Here is a 26,487-nt window from a genome sequence, read left to right on the forward strand (position 1 = left end):
ACTATATTCATTTTTTTAGGGAGATGATTTTTTTCATCCGCTCTGCAGTGCACATTCGCCCCCCTTATAACGTGAACAGTGGGCAACTATAACCCGTTATGACGTCAAATCACGTTAAAATGGGGGCGAATATGTACTGCAGGGGGGGTGAAAATATCACCGCCCTAATTTTAAGTATATGTATAAATTCTTTGTAAGCTTCTTTTACATTTATGAAGCTTGAAAATAAGATTAGAGCATTAAAATAGAAAATATGGAATTGGGTTAGAATTTTTTGACAAGATTTTCAAGTCTTTCTACTTGCTTTTGGTTTCATTCTTGAGCATTGAGCATGCTCAAGGCTCCCCTAGGTATTCCTTCTCTTGCACCGGCTCGGATGATGACCTCCTTGTATTAGGACGTGGAAACAATAATGAATCTAAGGTGCTTGAGCATAGTGAGGGAAGAGGGACCTCAGGCGAGCGTATATGTATATATATAGATGGAATAGGCTTCCAAAGGCCCTGTTTGGATAACTTGAACCAACCCTATTCAACTTTTACTTTCCATTTATGATAATATCCCTCTAAAGTAACCATATTTATACTTTTTTCCCTTTAAAATGTGGACAGTAAAAAAAAAATCCCAGGAAATTTTTTCCAATAGAAATATTTTTCTTGCAATCTAAACAGGGCCCAATCCTAATCACACCCTAGAATAGCAGTTGCTATTTCCAGCTCTCTCGACACAACTTAGTAACTATCTAAGTAAACAATCACGTTGCAAGGAGGGGAAGTAGCTAAGATCTAGACTCTAGAGGTTCACATCATCTTACATATTTTCCACGCAACTTTTATATTACGAAACGGTGAAGCCCAATCAAGGTATAAATACTTATACGTTTGGTTGCCCACATAATGCATGAGAAATGTGGATGCTTAACTTGAAATTCACTCCTTTGATTTGGGGGAATTGCTAGCGTCCATGGCAAAAGGCATTTCGCGGCTGGTCTGTCGCATGTCAGACCGGCCACCATATCCAAATCCCTTGATTTGGATAGATTAAATTCAGTTGATTTCCCAAGGGTATTGGAATTAATAAATTCGTCTGGTTGTATTTGATAAAATAGTTTACTAATATAATATATCATTTATTGAGTAATATATTAGTGAGTTTTTTTTTTTTAACCCATCGAGGCGTTGGCTCTTCGGCATAAAGTCACGGGTTTGCTCCCTGTTGACGAGTGTTCGAATCCCGCCCCGACTAACCTGATACACGTGGTGAGTGGGTTGTTGCGTGTATCCGTAGGTACTAGTCCTACTCCCGAAGGGGGTGGGGGACATCCTACGTCATCAAAAAAAAAAATGTTAGTGAGTTTTTATATGGTGGCCGACCATCAGTACCATGCGAGCGGTACCGTACTTGATATTGGATCCAACAGCAGCCCACTTTTTAAGAGGGTGGTGTTGGATCAAATATCAAGGGTGGTACTTCCATCGTACCACCTACAAGGGACTTGACGGTCGGGCACCATATAATTTCTCCTATTTTAGTAGAGTCTAAATGATTAATGAGAAATGTTGATAAGCAACTTCATAATACATGGACTAAACAGTGATAAAGTATCTATTTCCAGTGGTTTGTATAGAAATTGCATTGTGGAAAATTAGGGATTTGCGAGGCAACTTCGCAAAAAGCCATTTTGCAGCCCACCTTTGCAGGAAAGACTAGCCACCTCAGATGAGTTAAATGAACAAGACAAAATCTGCTAAAAAGTGAGCATGGGTGGCTGCTCTCTCCTGCAAAAGTGAGCCGCAAAATGGCTTTTTGCGAAATTGCATAGCGAATATGGGGAAATTATTTGTGAATACTATTAGGGCCCTTTTGGATACCTCATGCATTTGTATTTTGATTTGGATTTGAGTTTTGGATACAAAATACATCAATCATCTTCATGATCATGATCATGTTTTGAGAGAGAGAGAGGGGAGGTCTCGCTGCTACAAAAGCAACATCGAACAGCAATGACGGTGAAGGAAGTTGCCACAAATATTGATTTCCAAATAATGTCTCGCAGAACAAATTTGAAAATTCGAATTTTTTGCACTGTTATAGCTGATTTGGAAATCTAAGGATCTCATCCAGTTCAAAATATCAACTAAATCCAAATCGAAATCTTGTGGGTATCCAAACGTGGCCTTAGGGCCCATTTGGATGCCGAGAAGATTTTGATTTGGATCTCTCACATTTGCAGCCCTTTTTGTGTTATGATTTGGATCCGAATCAAATCGTTTGATTTCCAAACAAGCGACTGACGGTGAAAAAAATCAGATTTCCAAATATGCTGCGGAAAATAAGTAATTGGAAATCCACATATGTGGCAGTTTCCTTCACCCCTTTGCTCATCAAACATCCCCTACAGTAGGAAGTACCCCCTTCCGTCTGTCTCCCTCAACATGAGCTGGCAGATCTATTCATTTTGCATTTAAAACTCCATTCCAAATCCAAATACAAAATATGAGGTATGGATGCCGAGAAGATTTTGATTTGGATTTCTCACATTTGCAGCCCTTTTTGTGTTGTGATTTGGATCCGGATCAAATCCTTGGATTTCCTAATTAGAAACTGACAGTGAAAAAAATCAGATTTCCAAATATGCTGTGGAAATAAGTAATTGGAAATTCACACACCGCAGTTTCCTTAACCCTCTTTGCTCCTCAACCTCTCCCCTCCGGTAGGAACTTCCCTCTCTGTCTCCCTCAACATGAGCTAGCTGATCTATTCATTTTTTTATTCAAAACTCAATTCCAAATCCAAAATATGAGGTATCCAAACGGGCCCTTAGGGATTCACTTGCAATTCTCTAATCCTTGGGGGCTTTAGTTACAACATGTTGATAGGCTAATAGAATTTTGTTGCTAGGAGGAGGCATATGAGAATGGGATTCTTCTAGTTATAGTTAAAACCTACTCCAAAAGAAAGAGATCTCTAACAAATCCTACACCCAAGGGCCAATTCATCTCTAAGAAATAGAAAGGGATGACAGAAAGAGAGACAGGTTTGTTATCCACAAGGGTAGCCTCATCATATTGAAAAGAGGAGAATCCAACTTGTTCTCTCATTATATTACTAAGAAGAAATTTACATTTATAAGGTTTTAACTTTTAAATGACCATTGGAAACCGAAATACACAAAAGACAAAGGGAGAAATGATCAGGTATTGGACACCACAATCATATAATACCCAATCAAAGAACTACCCCTTACATAAAGAGGACACCCCATGCCTTGAATTTTTAAGAGAGGAGAGGTTGGCTTTGCTTCTCCTCAAGATTGATCTTTTTGATCTAATATTGAAAAGGATCAGCCATGTGTAATCGCCATTTTGCATAGAGAAAGTGAAAAAAAAAAAAAGTAAATAAAGCCAATCATAATTTTTACGATCTTCTCACCATTTGAACACAGAAAACCAAACCTCTGATTGCATATCTCGCTGCAGAATTTACTATACCGAACATGGCTGAAAATCTCCTTCCCTGAAGACCCAAAAGAGTCACCCCGCAGAAGCTTAACAATTCTAACATTTCCAATAAGATCGTCATTTGAGAAACCTTCTCTCAAAAATCCCAAATCAAACACCAAAAATAGAAGCAATAACCAAGATCACAAAACTTCAAAACCTGTTCCAACTTCCCCCTTAAAAAATCATTGAAAACCATAAGTGGGTCTGCAAGGAAAGCTTACCTTTAACAAAACCCATGTCTTGGAATCTGGTTTAGATCTGAAACATAGCAGATTGAGAGAGGAAAACCACAAGAAAAATACCCATGTTCTGTTATAGATAAGGTCGGTGACTTTGAGGTATGATGCTTCTTGGAAGCTTCCAAGGAGAAATATTCTTTATCTTTGATGACAACAGATGCTAAAGAACTGATTCAATGAGATTCTGAGGTTTTAGAAACCCAAATCTTTAGCAGACCTGATAATTTTGCATGGAATTTCGTCTAGATGGGATTAATAACCATAGCTTTATCTTTGAAGGTAACTGCTCTTTTTGGTGGGTAGTTCTTTACTACAAAAATTCAGATTGGGGTGGTTGGTTCTGATTGCTTCATATAATAAATTAATGATATTCCACCTCTCCTTTGTTTGTCTTTTGCTGACTATGACTGCATTTCTATTTCTTCTGTTTGTCTTTTCCTAAAAAGGAAGTCTTAACGAAGAAAAAACAAACAATAAGGGACTGGGAATTTTGACGAAGGGGATAAAATATCAATTTCCCTTTCTTTGAATGGTTTACAGAATTTAATGTGCATACGCCACTCGAAATAGTCACAGCCAAAGATGTTAACATATGCATTAAATAATTGAATCGAATAGACACATTATATAGAAAGAGAAGTCTTTACTTAGACTTCAATCAATTCTAAGTTCGGTGCTTTACTACTGTAGTAAATTGAATCTTAATCCATCTTAAGAATTATTACCTATTTTTCTTTCATTCTTGTGGTTCAATTTAACCATTTTTTTCCTCCTGGTTCCACCTAGCATGCATGTATCTGTCGTTATTGGGGAGCTTGATCTAGTAGACGATGACGAGACGTATCATTTGTAGATCCCAGGCTGAAAGAAAGATCTAGACCCACCCATAGGAAGGCGCCTTTTAGAGTTCTTAGAAAGGTTATTCATTTTGTTGCTGCCGTTTACAAACCATGATTGAGGGATTCTGTTTTAAATAGTAAAGGATTATATCAAGGAAAGAACAAGGAGAAGGCTCCATGACAAGATGGTCAGTATAGGAAAGCTAAGAAAGAAAAAATACAAACGATAACACAAAGCCATATGGAGAAAATCAAACATCTCTAAACTCTCTTTGGATACCCCTGCCCAATCTTTGCCTATCCAGCGTCACTATTTACTGATCTTCTAACATGCTTTTAAAAGAAATGGATGAGCCAGCCACTCAATCATGAACAGATTTGGACACAAAACTAGGTGTGCAATTTGGGTCGATTTTTGAGAATTTTGGTTCAGAATTTACCATAAAATTGGGTTGGGTTCGGATTGATTCCAATTTGGTTTACCACATAGGGGATGCGAATCTTCTCTACCCGTTGGCCCAACATCCTAGGGAAGGTTCGGAAACCAAGGCACATGACCGAAATCAAGAGGTTAGGGTCTAGGGAAGGTTCGGAGACCAAGGCACATGACCGAAATCAAGAGGTTAGGGTCTGCCCATGTATCCTTCAAGCACAGAAAGGCAACATTTCGTAATCCGCTGAGCCAACATTTCGTAATCCGCTAATTAGCTAACGAGATAAAATGGTTATAATCACAAACTTGGAGAGGTTATAACCAGATATAATGGAAAAGCGGTTAATTCTGGAAAAGCTCTTCTTTTTCGAACTTTTCAAGAAAATTCCTGCAATCCAACCGGGGACTTACTGCAAAAAGCCAAAAATTAATCTCTGTGGTTATATAACTGAAGAAAAGGTGGGCCACAAAGAGAGTTTACTTCTACATGGAAAGGAAGAAACTGCAAGCTGAAAAGGCTTTTTTACATTGCAGTTTACAGACAATTTGCACCCAATGCAATTGGGTTGCCGACTGAACCTATGTTCAAGGAAAGAATACACATATCGGAAGTGGTGCAATTTTGGGATTGGGGACTTGATAAGAGATAAAAGGGAAGCAACCATTATGTCCTACTCAGGACCGGCAGGGGAATGTGATGCAAATGAGGCAGAAGTAAGAACCCTTCTTTTTGGTCTTCAATGTGCTTTTGAACATGATTTGAGGCACATAATTGTGGAAGGGGTCTCAGCTAATGCAATTAGTTATGCTTCGAATGCTTCAAGGGGTCCTTGGAGGATTCAAGGACTAATTCCTGTGATTCTGGACCTAATATGAATTTTGGAGCCCAGGATTGAACATAGAAGATTGGCTAATGAGGCAGCGGACCTCTTAGCAAAGGAAGGAGTACTTAGGGAGAGCATGTTGGTTGTTGTTTCTTAAAACGAACTAATGTGGCAGATTCTGTAATTGCTTTACTTTCCACTTATGTACTTGGTGTGGAACATCTTGTCCCTACCCTGATTATTAATGAAATTGTAATTTTTCAAAAAAAAAAAAAGAAGTGATGCAATGAGCAAATTCAGTTTAAGAGAACATGTCAAATATGTGTTTTTCAACATATTTTGATTCAAAACAGTTGTTGAGTCGGTTTTTTTACCAGGTTTTTTTAGAAGTGACTAATCATCTGCCTATTCCTTTTTAAGCAAACAAAGTAGCAGAGATAACAAACGGATTTTTACTAGACTGCAACAGGATTCCTCTCTCTCTCTCTCTCTCTCTCTCTCTCTCTCTCTCTCTCTCTCTCTCTCTGTGATTTTCGTATGTAAAGTTCCATTAGTTCAGACTTCAGTTTGGATGCCCTAAAGCTTTACTACAACACAGCAGCATCTCCAACAGTTCAATATTATTTGCTTTAACTTCCACAATTACTGGTGTGCTCAAATGCTTTTGCTTTCCTGCTTGTGTCATAAGAGAATTGAAACTTCCTGACAACACATGTGGAGAGATGGCAACTGATCGATTGAAGAACTAATTAATTAGAAGCCACAGCAGCCAAAAATGGAAAAACAGTTAGGAATGGACTCCCAAAAGCAGGGAGATCTCATATAGAACCTATGGTTAGCTCAAAAATATGCAGTTATGCAAGTGAGCAGTTCAAGGATGATGGAAAAAATTGACCAACTAAATCTTCCAGAAAATTATTTTGCCCACCCGGGTGTTCCAGGCCAGATGGATTATGTGATTCTTTGTGCTTTGCTTGTGGATTTTAATAAAATCACCATTCCATTTCAAAAAATCAACATTTGTTTTGCAAAAGGCACATGAAGTGTGGTCATGTATAAACTTCAGAAAAGATAAAACGGTTTCAGTACCTTGCCCGTGTATCCAAAATAAGACAGGATCATAAAAATAATACATGTTGGGCAAAAGAATGGGCTGGAGAATACATTTTTACTATCTTGGTTTTCGATATGAGCCATATATATGATCCATTTCAGTTATTTAAATAGATTTTCTCAAAACTACCCATCAATTAAAGTGGGAGTTTAAGAAACAAACTTGTTTTCGGTGTGAGCTTAACTGCTGCATATCCGAATCCCGCTTAAAATGTACCCACCGAATGCACTCATTTGCATGCATGGATGTGTTCTACATGGAAGGACCTGCGTAATCAATGAAAAAAAAGAAGGAAAACAAATGAATTGTTAGGCCAGTGTGGTGGGAACAAATATGTATTATGCACACAGATTACTGTCTCCTGAGGAATATAGATTTTTTTTTTTTTTAATGGTAAGGAATATAGATACATGATAGATATTTGAGCGACGCCATTAAAAAATAAGATATTTGAGCAGGTGCAACCACCTGTTAACAATCTGGCATTCTTCAATCTGTCGAATGATAAAAACCATCCAACATCGCCCTCAGCCAACCCACCCACGCCAGCAAAACAGTCAAAAGGAATAAGAAAAGAGCCAGAAGTAGTGAAACTAATTCAGAGGATTCCGCCTTTAAGTCACAATAAAACAGCCAAAGACTGAAGCGTCTAGACTTTGGTTCCCTTCAGTTAAGAATTAAGATATTTTAGTTTGATTTACAAAGTACTGATGTAAGGATAAGGGAGATTGGTTTAAGAAATAAGGTATTATCGTCATGCTAGGAAACTCATTTATTTGCTTTTCCTATGGCTGTAGTAAGTGGGTTTACGCATAATCTTGTTATTGGCCAATTGGGATGCAGCTTGATGCATTCTAAGATACTTAGGGTGCATCAAGTAGAGGAATTGTCTTTAAAAAATGAACAGGTTGACCTCAGTCACATGATCAACAACAGGTTCTTGTACTTCTGTTGGAAGGAACGTAAAAGCAGCATGTGGTTCCAATACAGAGGCAAATATTGTGTGATGGCTCACATACCGTGTTGATGTGGTTGAAAACATATGAAAGAGATGTGATTTGAGGTTGGCATGCCAATTAATGCATTCTACGACTATGAAATGAATACTGATGTTGCTAATAGTCCAGGGGTCCAAGAGAGGAGTGAGCGTATGCTATGTCACAAATGTCGTTCTCGGGAATTTCTCGGCAAGGGAAAATCACGGGATATATTTTTTTTCAGGTTTATATCGGAAAAAAATAGTAAAAATAGAATTATTTAAAAAATATATAAAATATTATATTTATAAAAAAATATATAAAATAAAAGAGAAAATGGTTCCTACACATATGTGTAGAGAGTTCTCTACACACTAGCTTAAAATACAGTGGGGGCCCACATTTTTTGGGTGATCCAAACCATCCATTTTAAAGGCCCTCACATAGATAGGGTGTCTACAAAAAATCAAATCCGTAGGATCATCCCAACCCTACGATTTGTGGAGGTAAAATGGATGTCTTTAAACCTTCACAAATTAGTCCATTTTTTGCCTCCACAGTTCGAATGGTTAGGATGATCCTATGGATCTGATTTTTTGTGGACACCCTATCTATGTGAGGGCCTTAAAAATGAATGGTTTGGATCACCCAAATAATGTGGCCCCCACTGTATTTTAAGTTAGTGTGTAGATACCTTATCTACACATGTGTGTAGGAACCGTTTTCTCAAAATAAAAATATTGGGATAATATCGCGATATTATCGGGATATTTTAAGATAAAAACGACAAATACTCGGGAGTAGTTCGGGATGTCGTCGTTTTATAAAAATTTAGCAATAAAAAAGCAATATTTTGACCATTAAAAAAAAAGGTGATATTTTGAAAATATCTAAGAAAATTGTGACAGACAGCGTATTAAAGTAGATTGTCAATTTGTTTGTGAAAAGCTCACTATAAAATTGATATATGGTCCTTGTGTGAGATCCAAATATTAGCTGGAAGAACACTTCACCTATGGAATCGATGATCTTGTTCGAAATTGGTGGGCAGTCATTTGGGACAGGGCAATCAGAACCAAACCAAAACCAAAACCAAAATGGGTACCACCACCACCAAGGTGGCTAAAATTTAACTTTGATGGGTGCTCACTAGGTAATCCGGGGAAAGCGGGTATTGGAGGGGTTTTCAGAAATTCCGATTCCTCGACAATTGCTACATTCTCTGGCCCGGTGGGTATATGCGATGCAAATGAGGCGGAAGTCAAAGCCCTTCTATTTGGTTTGCAGTGGGCACTTGTGAATAATCAAAGTCCATTGATTATTGAAGGGGATTCTACTAATGCAGTGGGTTGGGCATCTGGTTCCTCGAAGGGACCCTGGAAGCTACAGGACCAAGTGGCTGAAATATTGGACCTAATGCGAGTCCTATCCCCGAGAATTGAACATCGGCGACGATCGGCGAATGAGGTGGCAGACATTTTGGCGAAGGCTGGGGCCCAACAAGATGAAATGGAAGTAATTACCTCTCTGTAATATGTAATGGAAGCATTCAATCATTGTGGTTAATGTAAACTTTTCTCAATATACGTACCATGTATCGCCCTAGGTATGCCTAGGGATTCCTGACTAAGTGTAATAACATGCTGGGACTACTGTCTACTGGTCCCGACTGCTAATCTATTTTTAATAAAATATGTCGCTTTTCAAAAAAAAAATATTAGTTGGAAGACTTTTAGAAAACACGATTGGTCGTAGCTTATTAGAATTTGTTTCAAGCTGGGCATGAATGATATCCATCATCCAACTTGAAGGGAGTGCTAAGAATTAAGATAAGTTTAGTTTGATTCTGATTTACATTGAAATATACTCTAGGCATGAATGATATCTATCAGCCAACTTGAGGGGCAGAGCAAAGAATCAAGATAGTTTAGTTTGATTCTGATTTACATTGAGTTATGGTATATTTCTTTTAATTATTCCTTCTGTAATGTACGCTAGTACGATGAGGCCCACCATGGGTGGCTTCAGTGGCATCTATTGTAATTAGGTTAAGTGAATATCTGTATAAAGAACATGTCGCAGGGTTTGAGTTAACTTCCATGGATTATATTCTTCTCCCTTTCCTTTTTCCTACTTTTCCTCCCTCTCTCGCTCTTCTTCTTTTCTCCTTCCTCCAAACGAATTTGATGTGGATGATTTATTAAGAGCTCAACATTTCCCAACCCCCAAAAATGAAGAACAGCAAGGGTCACCAAATTTGAGCAGAAATCACCAAGATATTGGAGATATGGCCTGGAAAGACCTCACATTAACCACATTAAGTGTGCCACAAAATGGCCTTTACCCCATAGCTTCAGACATATTAACATGTCATCAATATAAAAGTGTTAATCCATAAGCTCCTATGTATTTCAGTTTTGAGTCGTGCCTGCATTTCAATTTTCTTACTTGCTATCTGGAGCAAAAGCAAATGCCTCTATATTAATGAAATGTAGAAGTTTGAGCTTGCTTGCCCGCTTACAATCTCCTAGATCAAGTAGTTATAATTTATAAACATATTAAAATGCGAAACTTTTTTTTAAAAAAAGGAACATTGTACTTGAAAGCTTGAAATCACTAAAAAAACATTAGGGAGTTATGATGACCTGGTACTCGCGTAGCCATGGTTCAGAAATTTGCAAACCAATTGCCATTTTTTCAGCCTGTAACTTGTGCATGCATGTTGCAAGAGGCTGTATTTGAAAAGGAAACATGTTAGATATTGATCGTATGTCTTGCTAATGCACACAGGCTAAGCAAGCCAAAAAAAAGCTACACAAAAGGATACGTGATAAAGAGAGTATTAAACAATTTATTAAAGCCTGAGAGCTAACAATCCTTCTCATAATCTGAAAAATAAATAAATAAATGCACAATGGAAAGAGTATAGAAGAACAGCTATTATTGAACCAGTACAAAATTAACTATCAAAATTAACAAGTGTGGAATATATCTTTAGAAGACTGACCAAAATGAGAGTAAACAGAGGACTAGAGAAAACAAAATTACATTTATAACCAAGTAGTCAAGGTTATTTCGGCCGAAATTTTGGTTTTGCCGAAATTTGACCCAAAAATTCTGTTTTTTTTTAATTAATTTAATATTTCACCAAAATTTTGGCCGAAATTTATATATTGAACAAAATATTAATTTCGATTTTTGTACCAAATTTCGAAATTTTAGGGTCCGAAACCGGTACCGAAACCGAAATTTTAAACCTTGGTTCGGGCCACATTTAGGCAATAACCACAAGTGAACTGCGAAGAGGGGAAATACGCATGGGAAAAGATAACAATCAAATAATAAATTAGTAATTAAGATAAAAGCTACAATCTTTAGGTCACAAAGTATACCGAAATATGCTAACAATTACCAGTCATTATAGCCAAGGTTTGAAATTTTGGTTTCGGTTTCTGCCTCAAGCGGAAAACAAAATTTTGGTGGAAATTTCAGTGGAAATTTCGGTTTCGGTATAAGCATTATAATTTCGGTTTCAGTTTTAAATTTCGGTCCCTGCCAATTTCGGACGAAATTTAAAACCATGCTTATAGCCCATTAGATTCGACTCGTGCCAAATTGATGGAGTAGAAAGAGGTAGGGGCAGACTGAAAACAACTTGGGTAGAAACGGTGAGGAAAGACTTGATAGCTAGGAACATAACAAAGAACATGACCTTGGATAGGATAGAATAGAAGGAAATGATCCACGTAGAAGAACCCAACTAGAGCTAGGATTAGAGCCAGGTAGATTCCTTTCACCTTCTTCATGAATTTTTTCTAAAGGATTCATTTAGCCGACCCCAACTAGTTTGGGACAAAAGCCTGTTGAGTTGAGCTGAGCTTATAGCCCATTAGATTCTCTCCCATAGCATTAATTAGTTTGACACATCCTATAATCATCTCTACCAGCAGGTAGTAGATCTCTGCCTGTGGAAATTATAAAATATCCTTTCAACCAGTTTGAAAAAGAGTTTGGGAGTGGATATTATTTACTTGGTTTTGGCTACACTTATGATATTTCCGTACCACCACGTTCCAACTTCCAATTGAAAAGTTGAATACGAATTTGTGTTCTCATTAAAGCGATGTCTCATCAGAAGAACTCACAGCAGCTAAAAATAGTTAAATGGTAATAAGACTCATATCAGACAATCTGGTGAAAGAAGTAGGAATCCAAGATGCCCGGATATCGTGAGTCCGTGGCGTATTGCCTAAGTTGCAACCAAATGGCAGCCAGAGAAAAGTGGATATAGACAACATCAAATGAATAATTTTTGTGGTAAATATTCATGGAATAGAATACTTTAAAAAATTGTACCTTCAAAAGATTCAAAACTGAAAGTAAACTTATCATGAGCCTCCAGTGCATAGGCTGCTTTTTTTTTTTTAATGGCAAACATATTTCATTAAAAGAAAACAGAGACCGAGAAGGTTCCTGGCAATACATTAGAAGAAAGAGAGCAACATAGGCAATAATAAAGCATACAACTAACTAAGGAGGAAGGAAATCGAAGAGCCCTGTACTCACTTTCGACACCCCATCTCAAGTTAACCTATCTGCTTCCCCATTTGCTGATCGCTTGACATGGGAGAAAGATATGGATGCCCCACCAATTTTGTCCTGGATTTCATCAAATAAGGAGGCAAACCTCCAAGGTGCCACTCTTGAACCTCTCAGCCATCTAATGACATTGAGAGAATCCCCTTCCACTACCACCTCGTTTAGGTCCATGTTTAGGAGAAGCTTAATTACATGGTGCACAGCTTTCACTTCGGCCTCATTTGCATCTGCCACCCCAATGGTTCGACTAAATATGCCCAAATGACCACCCCTTCTTCATTCCTCAAAAGGCCACCAATACCCGATGGTCCTGGGTTCCCTATACTTGAGCGATCAAAATTCAATTTTAGGATCCCTTGAAGAGGAGACCATTCTTGCACTACTATAGGATCGATGCTAACTCCTTCACATATTACTCTCCACCCGTGCCAAAAATCATATGCAGACAGTAGACACAAATCTAAAAATTGGCAGAGACTTCACCCATGAGATAGTTAAGGCAATCACTTTATTGAAGATGAACTGAACTCCCTTGGAGAATCCCTCGAAAGTCCTAGCATTTCTTTCTTTCCAAAGCACATATATCGTAGATGGAAAGGAAACTCACCACAGTATTTTTCCTTTTCCTTTCCATGGCGCCATCGCCCAACTCTCCAAGGTTTCCAAAATTTTAGCTGGAAAGACCCGTGAGATTCAACTAGTTTGGGACAAAGGCTTAGTTGAGTTGAGTTGAGAAAGACCCATGAGATTCCAAATCTACTTAAAAGTTTGCCCCATACTTCCCTAGCCACCTAGCAGTGAATGAGTAGGTGAACGATGTTTCGTCCGCCTCAATACATTGGGCACAATGGTCGATGATCAAAATGTTTCTGCCTCTGAGGAAGTCTATGGTTTGGATCCTTTCAAGCAATGTCGTCAGCCCCTTGGTGGTGCTTTAATGACCTACACTTTGGCTACATTGTAGTAGTCGGGGCAAGGTCGGAGATGATGATAGAATGATTTAACTGAGAAGTCCCCACCTGAGTTCCAAACCCAAATGCGTTTATCTTGCCCATCTATCTTGATATAGCACCTTTCGAGAGTATGCAGCAATCTTCACACCACCTCCATTTCCCTATCCAGAGGCTTCTATGCAAATAATATAATTAGCACGTATTTTCAAGTTGTACATTACTATGTACCCCCCTATCACGGTACCCCCTTCCCACGACCAATATTGTGCAAGCACTTCTGCCCAAACTTTTTAAGGTAGAATACATTGGGATTCTGGGAGATCCTTTCAGACATAGTTTATATGAACTTTCTGAACATAGGAATAAAGCTTAGACATTTATCCTGTAAGTAAAGTTTATAAATATATGTAATGTAACTGATTGATTTTACAAGCATTGACAGTTAATGCAATAGTGCAAAGTGTTAACCAACCAACTTCTCCAAAAGCTTAAGCTGTTGGAGAAAGGCGTTATTTATCTTTTATACATTAACACTCCCCCGCACGTGCGGCCCACTTGGTAAACACGTGGCACATGTGGTCCCACTTTGGGCAGACCATCGCATGTGGATTTTTGCTATCCGGGAGTTTGAACTCGAGACCTTTGGCTATGATACCATGTTAACTAACCAACTTCTCCAAAGGTTTAAGATGTTGGAGAAAGGCGTTATTTATCTTTTATACTAAAACACAAAGAAACTAAAAAGTTAAATGAACGATGGTGGATGTGTGAACCATAGCTAACCAAAGATTGGCAGACAAGGGAGCCATGGACCACCAAAGGACCCACATAAACCTTGAGTAACATAAGGGAAACTTGTATCTTTATTTAAGTTAGTCTTTTATCTTATTTAAAGGTTACTCAAGTTGGACATAAAAGGGTATTAGTTAATGTTTAAGTTGCGCGCATGCGAGAGAGAGAGAGAGAGAGAGAGAGAGAGAGAGAGAGAGAGAGAGAGAGCGAGACCCTCTTGGCTGTATCGACCAAAAGGTGGACTTGGGGTGGACCTTGGCTTGATTTTGGCTATTTCCTTCAAGTGATTGTCCCTATTTTTAATCCAAATTCTCTTTTGAGATTGCTTCATGTCATAATTGTCTTGTCATAGATTTTAAATCTTTTGATCGTTTGGATCTATTGTAAAAAAGACATCTTGGACCGTTTAGCATGTAACACCCTTCCTGAGACTGTATCAAACAAACTCAAAATCCCACATCAATTTGAAAGCTGATAGTCATGATGCCTCAAGAGGCATGAAAGAAAACATACATGACTTGTATGGCACACAGACGAATTACTTAATGATTAATGTGGTTGTGCAAAGAAACTTATGTGTGTTTAGTAACACTAAAAAAAAGCACTTTTTGATGTTTCTTATTTTTTATGCTTCAGTGATGAAATGAAATGATGGAATTGTGTTTGAAAATCCAACCCGCTCGGCTAACTTCTCCATTTTCCTCTTTTCAAGTGGCAAAAAAGTGGAATTAACAAAGCGAATCAGTGTCCGGTTCGCCAAATCCATTCAGTCCGCTTTGCCCTCTCTGAAAATCTGAGAATGGGAAGCGTTGCCAAAGAGGCCCTAAAAGTTTAAGGAACTAACTCAAACTCCAAAATCACCATTCAAAAAAAAAAAAAAAAAACCCTGAAACTCTAAAATCAATTTGGAAGCTGATAGTTGTATTGCCCCAAGTGAACAAAATTTAACTTGTAAAAAGAAATAGAACTAGAAAATATGATGCATCAAAAGCATGAATCACCTGAAGATATTGATGATAGATGGCGAATGGTGCAGAATATGATAGTAGAGGTAGAAGTTCTTGAACTGCGCTCCACATATCCAGCTCCGGAGCAGCAATTATTAGACTGCATAAAAATTGCAACTTAGAATCAGAACTAACCCTCGAGCTTCGTTTTTTTTTTTTTAATAATGGTAATCTCCAGCTTCTTCCAAGTCATCTGTTATTCATCTCACGCATATTTACCTTGAAAAACCATTTTCTTTCCACAGCTTTATTACTCCTGGTGATGCCCGCCTTCCAGGTTTTGCTGATTTGGAACTTTCTCTACTTCCAACTGATGACACGCACAAGTCATCGGTAGGGTTTTCTTCTTGAACAATTTTCCCATCTGTAGGGTTTTCTTCTTGAACATTTTTCCCATCCGATATACTTGAAACAAATTCACTCGACAAGGAAGCCTCATTAGCATTTGACTGAATTTCAACAGAGCACGGCTTTAGAGGGAATATGGAATGTTGAACATTTTCTTTCTGAGCAAAACAAAGATCTGCGAGAGGAGATTGTACAATCCTGCCCCAAGACAAATGCAAAAACACGTTAGCAGCTTTCACAATAACCAAGTAAATAGATAAATAGTAGAGCTATACAGGAGTATCAGCCTAAGAAAATACACTATAAAGAGAGTACAAAAGTTATCTAAATCCTATCTCTGATTAAAGAATACTTTCTAACCCTTTTGCTTACTTTAAGACACCTGAAAACTTCTTTCAAAGGGCCTAGATACATCCAAATTTTCAAAAACACCAAGATCGCTCCCAAGTGCCAACAGGCCTCGCAGCTTTAGAAAACTAGGAGCGTGTTGAAACAAGCTAACATAAGTCCTAAAAATCAAAATAAATTCATCATAAAAGAAGGAAAAAGTATCACATATTTTTGGACCGAAAGGACCCATGTGGTCAACATATTGACATCAGAATGACACCACTTGGAGCATCACTCTCTTTGTTTCTTCTGCTTAGTCTTTTACTTTGGTTTGTCTTGCAGCTGCATATGAGATTGGCTACAATAGAGTTTGAGTACTGCCGTAGAAATTCATAACAATCGTGAAGATTTTCTAGTCACACTGATGCATGCGTAAGCCATAGCCACCGAGAATTGGTATGAATGGGACCACGTTCCACCAAAGGGCCCATATGACTCTTAACCTTAGAAAGACATTTTATTTCAGTTCGGTTGCCTTTTTCTCCTACATAAAGTTTATTCTAGACAAACATAGAAGAACATTGGTTTATCTTATAGTTAGGGGGACTAAATGAGGGATAATTATATCTTTCACCTAACATCAGGTACGGTTTTAGGAGGGAGAGAGAGAGAGAGATCCAAAACTTCGAATTCTATGTTTTCTGAACCTCTCTTCTTGGCTGCATCTTCAGATTCGTGGGTTTGGAGTGGAGCTTAGGGCTGGATCTCGAGGATTTTCCTTCAAGTGACTTTCCTATTCTTTATTTTCTCTTTTCTTGACTAGGGTTTATCTATTGTTGCCTATGTGAAGTATTTATTGCTTAATCTCATACCTATTTTACTAGATCTGTATTTTTGGATTGATTCACACTTTAATAGTCCTACAATTAGATTTTTAAATATATAGCTGCTGGGATTTGTTTTGAACTTTTGACAGTCATCTTGGACTGATTTTAGCGTGTAAACCTTCCCAAGACTACATATTGGTATCATAGCCCAGGTTAGGCTGAGATTTGGTTACAATTAATTTCATATAAATGCAAGAAGAGCCCAGGTAGAGGGAGTCGTCAAAACCCTCCTGTACGTGAGATGCAGAATTAGACTCACTTAGAAGGAAAATTCAGCAATTAATGTAGTGAATGGATCGCTATGAGATCTGACGTGTAATGATAACAGTCACCCATCGGAAGATGTAGAGCTTAACACTGTTAAGCAGGATCAGAGGGGTGAAAGCCCTAGATTTCCCCAACTCATGGAAAGGGCCATAGGAATTTCGATATGAAGGTTCCCTAATTTCGAGGGGAGGTTGCAACCTAGCAATTTTATTTTTTGGTTGACCCAAGGAACGAGTGTTCAACTATAAAGATGTGTCACGTCATAAAAGGGTAAAATTTGTGGTCGTCAAGTTGAGGAAAAATGTGTCGGCATGGTGAGAACAACTCAAGGCCAGAGCAAGACGAGAGCTTAGGGGGGGAAAGTATTTTAAGACGTGTACCAAAAGATGCAAAATATGAAGCAAGGGGTCAAAGTATGGATGACTACATGGAAGAGTTTCACTTTCTCATGGATACGCTTGCCATATACAATGTCATTACTCCCCAACTATATTGGACGTTGAATGATGCATATAATCTAGCGATGAAGGTAAAAAAGCAACAAAGGAGGCCACAGACATACTCAATGATAACAAGTATTCCAGATCCGAGTGAAGACGATAAAACTAGTGAGCAATCTGCCCAGCTAACATATTCAATGATACTTTCTTCTTCCATCCTCCTGAGACATATAACACAGATTGACTTATTTGGCAAACACCATAAGCACTTGACCTCTGGAATTTCAAAGACGTGCATCCAGATATTTTCTTTTTTTTTTGAAATGGTGCATCCAGATATTTTCTTTAGGAACAACTTTATTTTCTTCCTTCTATTCTTACATGCCTGAAGTTACCACCAACAAGAAGATTAGAATAACTTCATATGGAAATTGATATTTTCACGCCCTTTTGTTTGTCTTTTCCTAAAATGGCCATATTTCCCATTTAATAAATAGAATAATAATCATTTGCATCAGACTTTTAGAAACAAATGCATCTTATATTTCTCATATTTAATGAATTCAAGATCCTTAAGTAAACAAATTTCTTTTTCAAATACGAAACTTTCATATGGCAGCAAGATTGAAATGGACAAGCATGTGTGTAATTGATGCTAAGGTTATCTGCAAAAGAAAATTTACAACAGCCGCTATGGTGCCTCAATTAATCCAAAAACATGTAATCTTAAAATAGTATTAAAATTTTGCTCAAACATCATAGTACATAGGTTAAAAAGAGGAATTTAGAAGGGAAAAATGAGAAAGAAAAAAAAGGACAATTCCAAATGCACCAAAACATAAAAGAGAGTGTACCTGTCACAGATTTCGTTATTGAAGTTGAATATGCCTACGATATCCATCGGATACGGCGTGATACCAAAATAAGTGTTACATACATAACTTGTACCTGTTAAACAAAAAAAAAGGCATGATACATCTGAGATTTTCCCATTTACTTTAGAGTTTAGATTAATATGGGTATTTAAGAAATGGAAGTGTCTAGGCAATTTCGCATGGAACCATTTAGCAGCCCCTCTTTTTTGAGAGAGAAGAGCCACCTCGTAGCTGAATTTGTCTTATTCATTCAATTCATATGAGGTGGCACTTCTTTCCTATAAAAAGAGGAGCCGCAAAAGTGCCTTTGCAAAATTGCCTAGAAATCTCCTTAACAATTATATCATGTTATTGAAGCATACTTACCACGGTGGGAAACGAATTCGGTAGCGAAACACAAGTTGTTCGAGTATATAAGGATACAGATATAGAGCAGAGGTACAACTCGGCATTGTCCAAAATGTAGGACAGATACAGACACGGGTTATCACATGCCATGAGATAAGACACAAGACATCTATAAATATAGGGATTTGCTGGGCAATTTCGCAGAAAGATTTGGTTACCATTATAAAAAAAAAACGCAAAAAGACATTTTGGCGCTGACTTTTGCCTGAGAGAACAGCCGCCCAGGCTCACTTTTCAGCAGATTTTGACTTATTCATTTAATTCATCTTAGGAGGCTGTCTAATGCAAAAGTCAGCCGCGAAATGGCTTTCCATGAAATTTCCTAGCAAATCCCATAAATATAATATCATAAAACTTAATTGAAAAAAGGACCTGCCCCAAAAACCATAGTAACCTTTTTTCCATCCAAAGAGGGTGCATACTAAAGATAAGAACTTAACATTATCAAATAAAAGCATATCACTTGGGAGCAGGTTAAGCTTGTTAAAGTGTAAAGAGTTCTCCAACAGCTTAAGCTTTTGGAGTAGTTGGTTGTTTCACATGGTATCAGAGCAAATTGCACTGGGTTGAAACCTCCTTGATAATAAAAATTCACAACCTATGGCTAACCCAAAAGAGGGGCCACATGTGCCACGTGTAGGCCAACCCTAAAAATAGAGGCCAAACGTGAGGGGGAGTGTTAAAGTGTAAAGAGTTCTCCAATGGCTTAAGCTTTTGGAGTAGTTGGTTGTTTCACAGTAATATAGAACATTGTCTAAAAACTCCCAAGTCAATCATCGACTCGGCCTAGTTGACTCGGTTTTACCTTGCCTCATTTGAATCCGACTGCGAATTTTTCCCTACAAGTCAATCAAAACTCCTTTCACTCACCCGAGTTAATAAAAAACCGACTGCGTCAATCATTGATTCGGCCAAGTCAGCACCCAATTATCATGGCTGAGTTCTCGTAGTCCAAGTTTTTAAAGACTAATATAGAACACTACTAGTGTGGAAACAGGAAGTTCTGTTTCCCTCTTCTTGTTACTTTTTCCTGCCTTTATAGTAAAATAGAATTTCACAACAGAAAGAAGCTGCCACAACACAGAGCTTATTCACCACAGCCTGTCCTAAGGATCTAAGCAAAAAACAAGAAATGGGAAGATGATTGATCTGAAGCATGAATTTTGACTCAAAACTATACAGCTTATAACCGCTTAATTTGTTGAGTGAAAAGGTTGAAGCAACCCAGAGAGTGCCAATTTATTATGTTTCCTCTATTTGTGTACGAAAGCCTAAAATTTTAATCTAATGTCTTTCAAGAGAAAAGCATTGGCTATCTCCTAGTCTAGCTTTCTATGGATAGATTCTACGTTACTGTATTGTCTACAGTCAGGGGCATGGTGGTAATTTGAAATCTACATCAGGGGCACTTTTGAAAAAAAAAAAACAATTACAATATCCACTGTTTCTCTACATTAGAACATTAAAAAATACACTCACAATTTCTTACATTACCAACATAAAATAAAGTTGTGGCACCCAATTTGTTACTTATTCAACGAAAGCTCCATCTTAATTATTTTCAATATAACTAATGAACATATATACCTCCCAGACGTTCTGCCACTGCACCAGTTACGATGCCACCAACCATATCCACAACAAGAACATCTGAATATGCACCAACATTTGCAATAGAAAGCAGCAGAGATAGAGTGTCCACTCTCAAGAACCTAAGAGCCATGGACAAACATTCAATATTCAACAAATAAGAAGGAATATAGAAGACAGATGCATTGTATGTGGATGCATTCCTGAAAAAATTTAAGGAGTATACAAATTCTTAAGATCAGGATCCAAAATAAAAATAGTGAGACGGATTGGAATTAAAAGGTGAACCATAACAATGATTTTACTCTTCTAATGAAATATATATATATATATATATATATATATATATATATATATATATATATATATATATATATATGAGAAAACGGTTCCTACACACATGTGTAGATAAGTTATCTACACACTAGCTTAAAATACAGTGGGGGCCACATTATTTGGGTGATCCAAACCATTCATTTTTAAGGCCCTCGTATAGATAGGGTGTCCACAAAAAATCAGATCCAGAGGATCATCCTAACCATTCGAACTGTGGAGGCAAAAATTGGACTAATTTGTGAAGGTTTAAAGACATCCATTTTACCTCCACAAATCGTAGGGTTGGGATGATCCTATGGATCTGATTTTTTGTAGACACCCTATCTATGTGAGGGTCTTTAAAATGGATGGCTTGGATCACCCAAACAATGTGGGCCCCCACTGTATTTTAAGCTAGTGTGTAGAGAACTCTCTACACATATGTGTAGGAACCGTTCTCTCTCTCTCTCTCTCTCTCTCTCTCTCTCTCTCTCTCTCTCTCTCTCTCTCTCTATCTATCTATCTATATATATATATATATATATATATATATATATATATATATATATATATATATATATAATCTACCAAGAATTCGATAAATATTTAAAATAAGAGAAAGGGAAAAGGAAAGGATTTCGCATGGTAGTCTGAACTCTGAACTTAATTTAATTAATCTTTGAAACTGCATGTTACAATTTATACTGATTAAGGAGAAACAAAACAGGAAATAAAGTATAGTGAAATAAGCAATAGTTACCCTATCCTAGCCGGGTGTTTCTTGAAGTATGCTTCACATATACTGCAAAACAAAAGAGAGAGACGATATCAAAATTGTATGATTCATGGTTTGAAATTTCGGTTTCAGTTTTGGCCTTGGCTGAAAACGAAATTTCGGTGGCAATTTTGGTTTCGGTAGAAATTTCGGTGAAAATCTTATAATTTCGGCCAATATTTTTTAATTTCGGTTTCGGTTTTAAATTTCGGATTTCTGCCGGGACCGAAATTTATTGGTTGGGAACATGAATCCAATTAGATTGCACACCAACTTAGTCCTTAATGTAGGAAATCATATTCAAAGATGCAACCGTAATCCTTACATAATACTACCAGAAAATTACATCTGTAAAGTGTCCAGAAACAAGATGCTGAAACTCGAAACATTACCTGCGTGCAAAAGGCCGCCTCAAAAGTACCCTAGGTGCATATTTCTTTTGTTTTTTAAGCCTATATTTCTCCTGCAGATGACCTAAAAATCAGCATGTTTTCCAAATAAAGAAAACCTTTTTTTAAGATAACAAAAGCCAACTCACTTGTGAAAACAATGTTTTATTTCCGAATGTTGAGCTGTTAGCAATAAGTGCCTCAATTATTTGATCGCCTGTTGCGCCCTCCCTATGTCAAATTCATAATTAGTAAAAAATGTTCACGCAAAAAAATCTCAGAAAAATGTCCATTTCTTTTTGAAATGTCCATTTCAAAAAAATATGAAATAATGTGGCTTTGACAAATAAAAATTAGCACCAGAGTTCCATCCAAAATATTAGTGACCAAATACTAAATTGAATTCATTAACAAGTAGAAAACAAGACATAACAAAATTCTTCTGAAATTAAAATTAAATTCAATAAGAGATGTCATCATTCTAGAAGGTGACCGTAAAAATTCCAGACTATTGTTCCCTTCCATCATTGGATTGTTTATTCCAGATTTATAGCAAAAGGAAATAACCAGAAACTTGACCTTGTGAGAAACTTTCGGTCTTGTAGTGAAAGCAACTACAATACAATGAGTTCTAGCCTTAGCTAATATTCCAGAAGCTCAATCAAAATGGATGTGAAAAAATCCATTCTTACATTGGCATCTCTAAGCAGAAATATGCATGGAGCAACCAGAAAAGCTTGGAAGAAGCAGACGAAGAAAATAACTCAACTCAACTCAACTCAACTCAACTAAGCCTTTGTCCCAAACTAGTTTGGGTTGGCTAATGAATCCTTTAGAAAAATTTTATGAAGAAGGTGAAAGAATCTACCCGGCTCAAATTGACTAAGTCTAATCCTGACACTAGTTGGGTTCGTCACATGGATCATTTTCTTCCATTCTCTCCTCTCCAAGGTCATGTTCTTTGTTACGCTCCTAGCCATCAAATCTTTCCTCACGGTTTCTACCCAAGTTGTTTTCGGTCTGCCCCTACCTCTTTTTACTCCATCAACTTGGCACGAGTCACTTCTTCTCACTGGAGCATCCAAAGGCCTACGTTGGATAAGCCCAAACTATCTTAAGAGGTGCTCTCTCAGCTTCTACTCAATTGGTGACCCCCCACCACCTTTTTATGGATGTCTTCATTTATAATTCTATCTAACCTTGTGTGGCCGCACATCCATCTAAGCATTCGCATCTCCACTACACTCATCTTATGCACATGCTGCTTCTTGGTGGCCCAACATTCTAAGCTGTATAGCATGGCTGGCCTCACAGTTGTCTTATAAAACTTTCCCTTCAACAAGCAAACAAAGAACATATGTGTGAAAAATAAAGAAGCTATTTATGGGTTGATGAAAGCTCCTAGAGTGTGGTTTGAGAGCAAGCTTTTTAAGCCAGAGGATGCATGAGAAGTGCATGCGATTCACTATTTCATAAACACACCAGGTCAAATACAGTTCTCATACTAGTTCATGTCGATGATAATAAGACGTCATTATAACCGATGAGATAATGCAGAAAATGATAAGCTCAAAGGCGAACTTAAAAAAATTTGACATGAAGGATTTGCGAGATCTCAACTACTTTCTTGGTACTAAAGTAGAAAGAACAAAGAAGTGGATGACTCCGACTCAGAGAAAGTACGCTATGGATCTCCCTAGTATGTTTCATATATTGAACTAGAGGCTCATTGCAACACCAAGAGTCTATAACGGAAAGGCTATAAAAATTAGCAATCCCTCAATTATACAGACGTATAAAAAACTTAGATCTTTATACAAGCATTTGATTAGAGTTGTAGTTGTAAATTACAATGAGAATAGAATCCCCATGAAGTGTGCGAATTCTTTCCTCTCTTCTCCATGAAATTCCACTTCCCATATCTCGCTCACATAAGCTTGCAAGATCCTTTACACATACAAGCAACATGTGAGATGATTGGGGGCATTGATGTGGTGGGCCACCAGCAAGACTGTACATGCTAGTATGTTTCCATACCAAACAGATGGTCGTAACACCTTGATCTTAAAATAAGGTCTTTTTAGTTTTCCCAACAAGTTTTGAGCGTTCATATTTGCTAGCCTTCATCATCTACACAAGAACTCCATTCGGTGTGGTAGTCTTGCCTACAAAGTATAATAGTGGCTAACCTTACAACAATCCAATCACCTCACACCACGCATACAATGGACCACAATCAAGAAAAGAATCTTCCTCGGCGAGAGATAGCCCATCATTCCTCATATCTTAATCACTAAGAAAACATGTAATAGAAAATGAAACTCCAAATGCAAAATATGGAAATTATAAGAAACCATTAAATGCATGACCATCGTCTTAAGGGGGGAATAAACGATCTCCTTACCTCCGCAATGAATCTATATCTTCACCGGAGAGACTCTGGGCTGTATTATTGTCAAGCAATGCTCGATTGTCTTTGTTATCTTTTGGTGGAGAATCCTCCTGTTCTTTTAAATGGTTACCTACACACAATTGAGGAAACTCAGTTACGGCCTCGTATTTGATGAAAGTAAGCTATGCATGAAATAAAACAAACAACAATTTATTGGACGAGAGACTTTCTAATCATGAAACTATTTCAGTCAAAAAGAAACTATTGACTTAATTCACTGAAGGAAAGGAATAGTTGTAAAGTTCCCATCTCTATTAACATTCACAACCATGTCAAAGAAAATGTTGGTAACTCCGTATATATTAGGAACTAAGAAACACAACTAAAGCTTGTAGCATTAGTGAATCAAAACATTACAACATGCCTTGTCTTTTTTTTAAATGATCATGGCTCGTCTTCTTTTATTTCTTTTTGAACAGATACGAAATTATTAACAGATAAAAGAAATACATCAAAAGACAAGCCATACCCATAGAAAGCCCCAACAAGGGTCAAACACTGAGCTAAGGGATATACAAGGCCACCAAAAACACTCGATAGACCACTACCATCTAGACAAAAAGCAACAATGCCAAGTGACAATTTCATTATTGGACATCCCAAAATTGTCAAAACAACCAGCCAAAGATCTTCCTTCTTGATGTATCCGGAATACATACACAAATCTAAGTCACAAATATCTCTGATATTTTCAAAATATAGAGATTTTATCGCAACATTTTGATAAAATGACCATTCAAAAAATAAAAAAAATTATAAAATGACAAAATCCCAAAATAGTCCCGATAATTTAAAAAATATAGCGATGTTTTCATTTACCGCGATGATGTCACGATATTTTAACGATTTTTTTCTTAATTTATATATTTTTACATAATTTTAATTTTTCCCCGATATAAACCAAAAACAATAAAAAATAATAATATATCTGGAGATTTTCCCGAGAACGATATTTTTGACTTAGACACAAATTAATATTCATTGATCAATCACAATTCACAATATTAGGGTTTAGGGTACACAAATTAACTTCCATTGATCAATCACAGTATTAGGGTTTCGGGTTTAGGGTACACAAATTAACTTTCATTGATCAATCACAAAAGACAGCAATAATCTACATAAATCAACAGCATACAGAAGCAAAATTAATGGATTAAAATCCCAATCAAAATCCCAATTTGGGAATGAAATCATACCTTGTGTAGTAGCAGAAACACGCAATAAATAAGGACCTTTCGACCCAGTTTCCACTTGAAACAAAGAACCAAAGGGGCATCCGATTAAAGGACGCAAGGAGCACTTTTTATTACCAATTTTCAGAGTCCTAAAACCACAATCAAACAAATGGGTTTTTATGCTTGTTTCATGTATGTATGTATATTTATGTGTGAAAAAAAAAAAAAAAACTTACGAGGAAGGGGAGAGGCGAGCAAAAACGAGGCGATCTCCGTCGTTGATGTCGAGCAAGACACTGCAACCTTCCCACGTAATTCTAGGGTTAGGGTTTTGTAATGGATCGGCCTTTGAGCTTCCACTTTCGGCCATCTTATTCTTGATCGAGAGAGAGAGAGAGAGAGAGAGAGTGTGTGTGTGTGTGTGTGTGTTTAGGGTTTAAAAGACTGTTATTTTTAGGGTTTAAGAGATTCTGTTGTTATTTTTTTAGCGTGATGATAAACCCTGTCTAACGCTTTTTAGCACAGATCATGTTACAAGTGGTGCGAATTATCCATCAGGGGTGCGACTCTATCAGCTCCCTTTTTAATTTTTTTTATTTGCGTCGCCTGCCTGCTGTTTTGTAGGGTTTCTCCAGTTTGATAGGCCATTCGCACGTGCGGGGTATTGGGCCATTGCATAGATCCGTATATTGGAGTTTTTATAAGGTGTAAGCCTGTATTGTGCAGTATTTTTGAAAAAGTATTGTACGGCTTATGCCATAGGATGATCCAAACCGTCCATTTGATGGGTCACATTGTAAATAGATTGTGCCCAAGAACTTATTTCCATAGGAAGATCCTAGCCCTCCGATCTATAGAGGAACTTCACATTGTAAATAGATTGTGCCCAAGAACTTATTTCCATAGGAAGATCCTAGCCCTCCGATCTACAGAGGAACTTCACATTATGAAAA

The 26,487-nt window shown here is 37.4% G+C and overlaps 1 protein-coding gene across 1 annotated transcript; it reads right to left on the reverse strand.

The window, feature by feature from the left end:
* Positions 1-6,819: 6,819 nt before the first annotated feature.
* On the reverse strand, positions 6,820-26,112 carry LOC143864373 (eukaryotic initiation factor 3 gamma subunit family protein). The gene is made up of 12 exons (XM_077375302.1): positions 25,771-26,112; positions 25,556-25,683; positions 24,309-24,426; positions 22,054-22,135; positions 21,908-21,978; positions 21,501-21,542; positions 20,423-20,547; positions 18,407-18,500; positions 15,500-15,826; positions 15,275-15,380; positions 10,575-10,661; positions 6,820-7,218 (listed from the first exon to the last, which is right to left on the reverse strand). The coding sequence occupies exons 1-12, from the start codon at positions 25,902-25,904 to the stop codon at positions 7,132-7,134; spliced, it is 1,401 nt and encodes a 466-aa protein (XP_077231417.1). The 5' UTR covers positions 25,905-26,112; the 3' UTR covers positions 6,820-7,131.
* Between the last annotated feature and the right edge of the window lie 375 nt (positions 26,113-26,487).

The sequence above is a fragment of the Tasmannia lanceolata genome, unplaced genomic scaffold (assembly GCF_043159265.1).
Source record: "Tasmannia lanceolata isolate RefF3 unplaced genomic scaffold, GAP_Taslan_0.1 ptg000048l, whole genome shotgun sequence".
NCBI lineage: Eukaryota > Viridiplantae > Streptophyta > Magnoliopsida > Canellales > Winteraceae > Tasmannia > Tasmannia lanceolata.

Bases quoted from the DNA above. Each gene is read 5' to 3' on its own strand.
- LOC143864373 (XM_077375302.1), bottom strand. From the start codon at position 25,904: ATGGCCGAAAGTGGAAGCTCAAAGGCCGATCCATTACAAAACCCTAAC. The intron at 18,501-20,422 runs GTATATATGTTC...TTTGTTTAACAG, and splicing joins AGTGGCAGAACGTCTGGGAG to GTACAAGTTATGTATGTAAC. The intron at 15,381-15,499 runs GTAAATATGCGT...ATTTTTATGCAG, and splicing joins AAAGAAAATGGTTTTTCAAG to TCTAATAATTGCTGCTCCGG.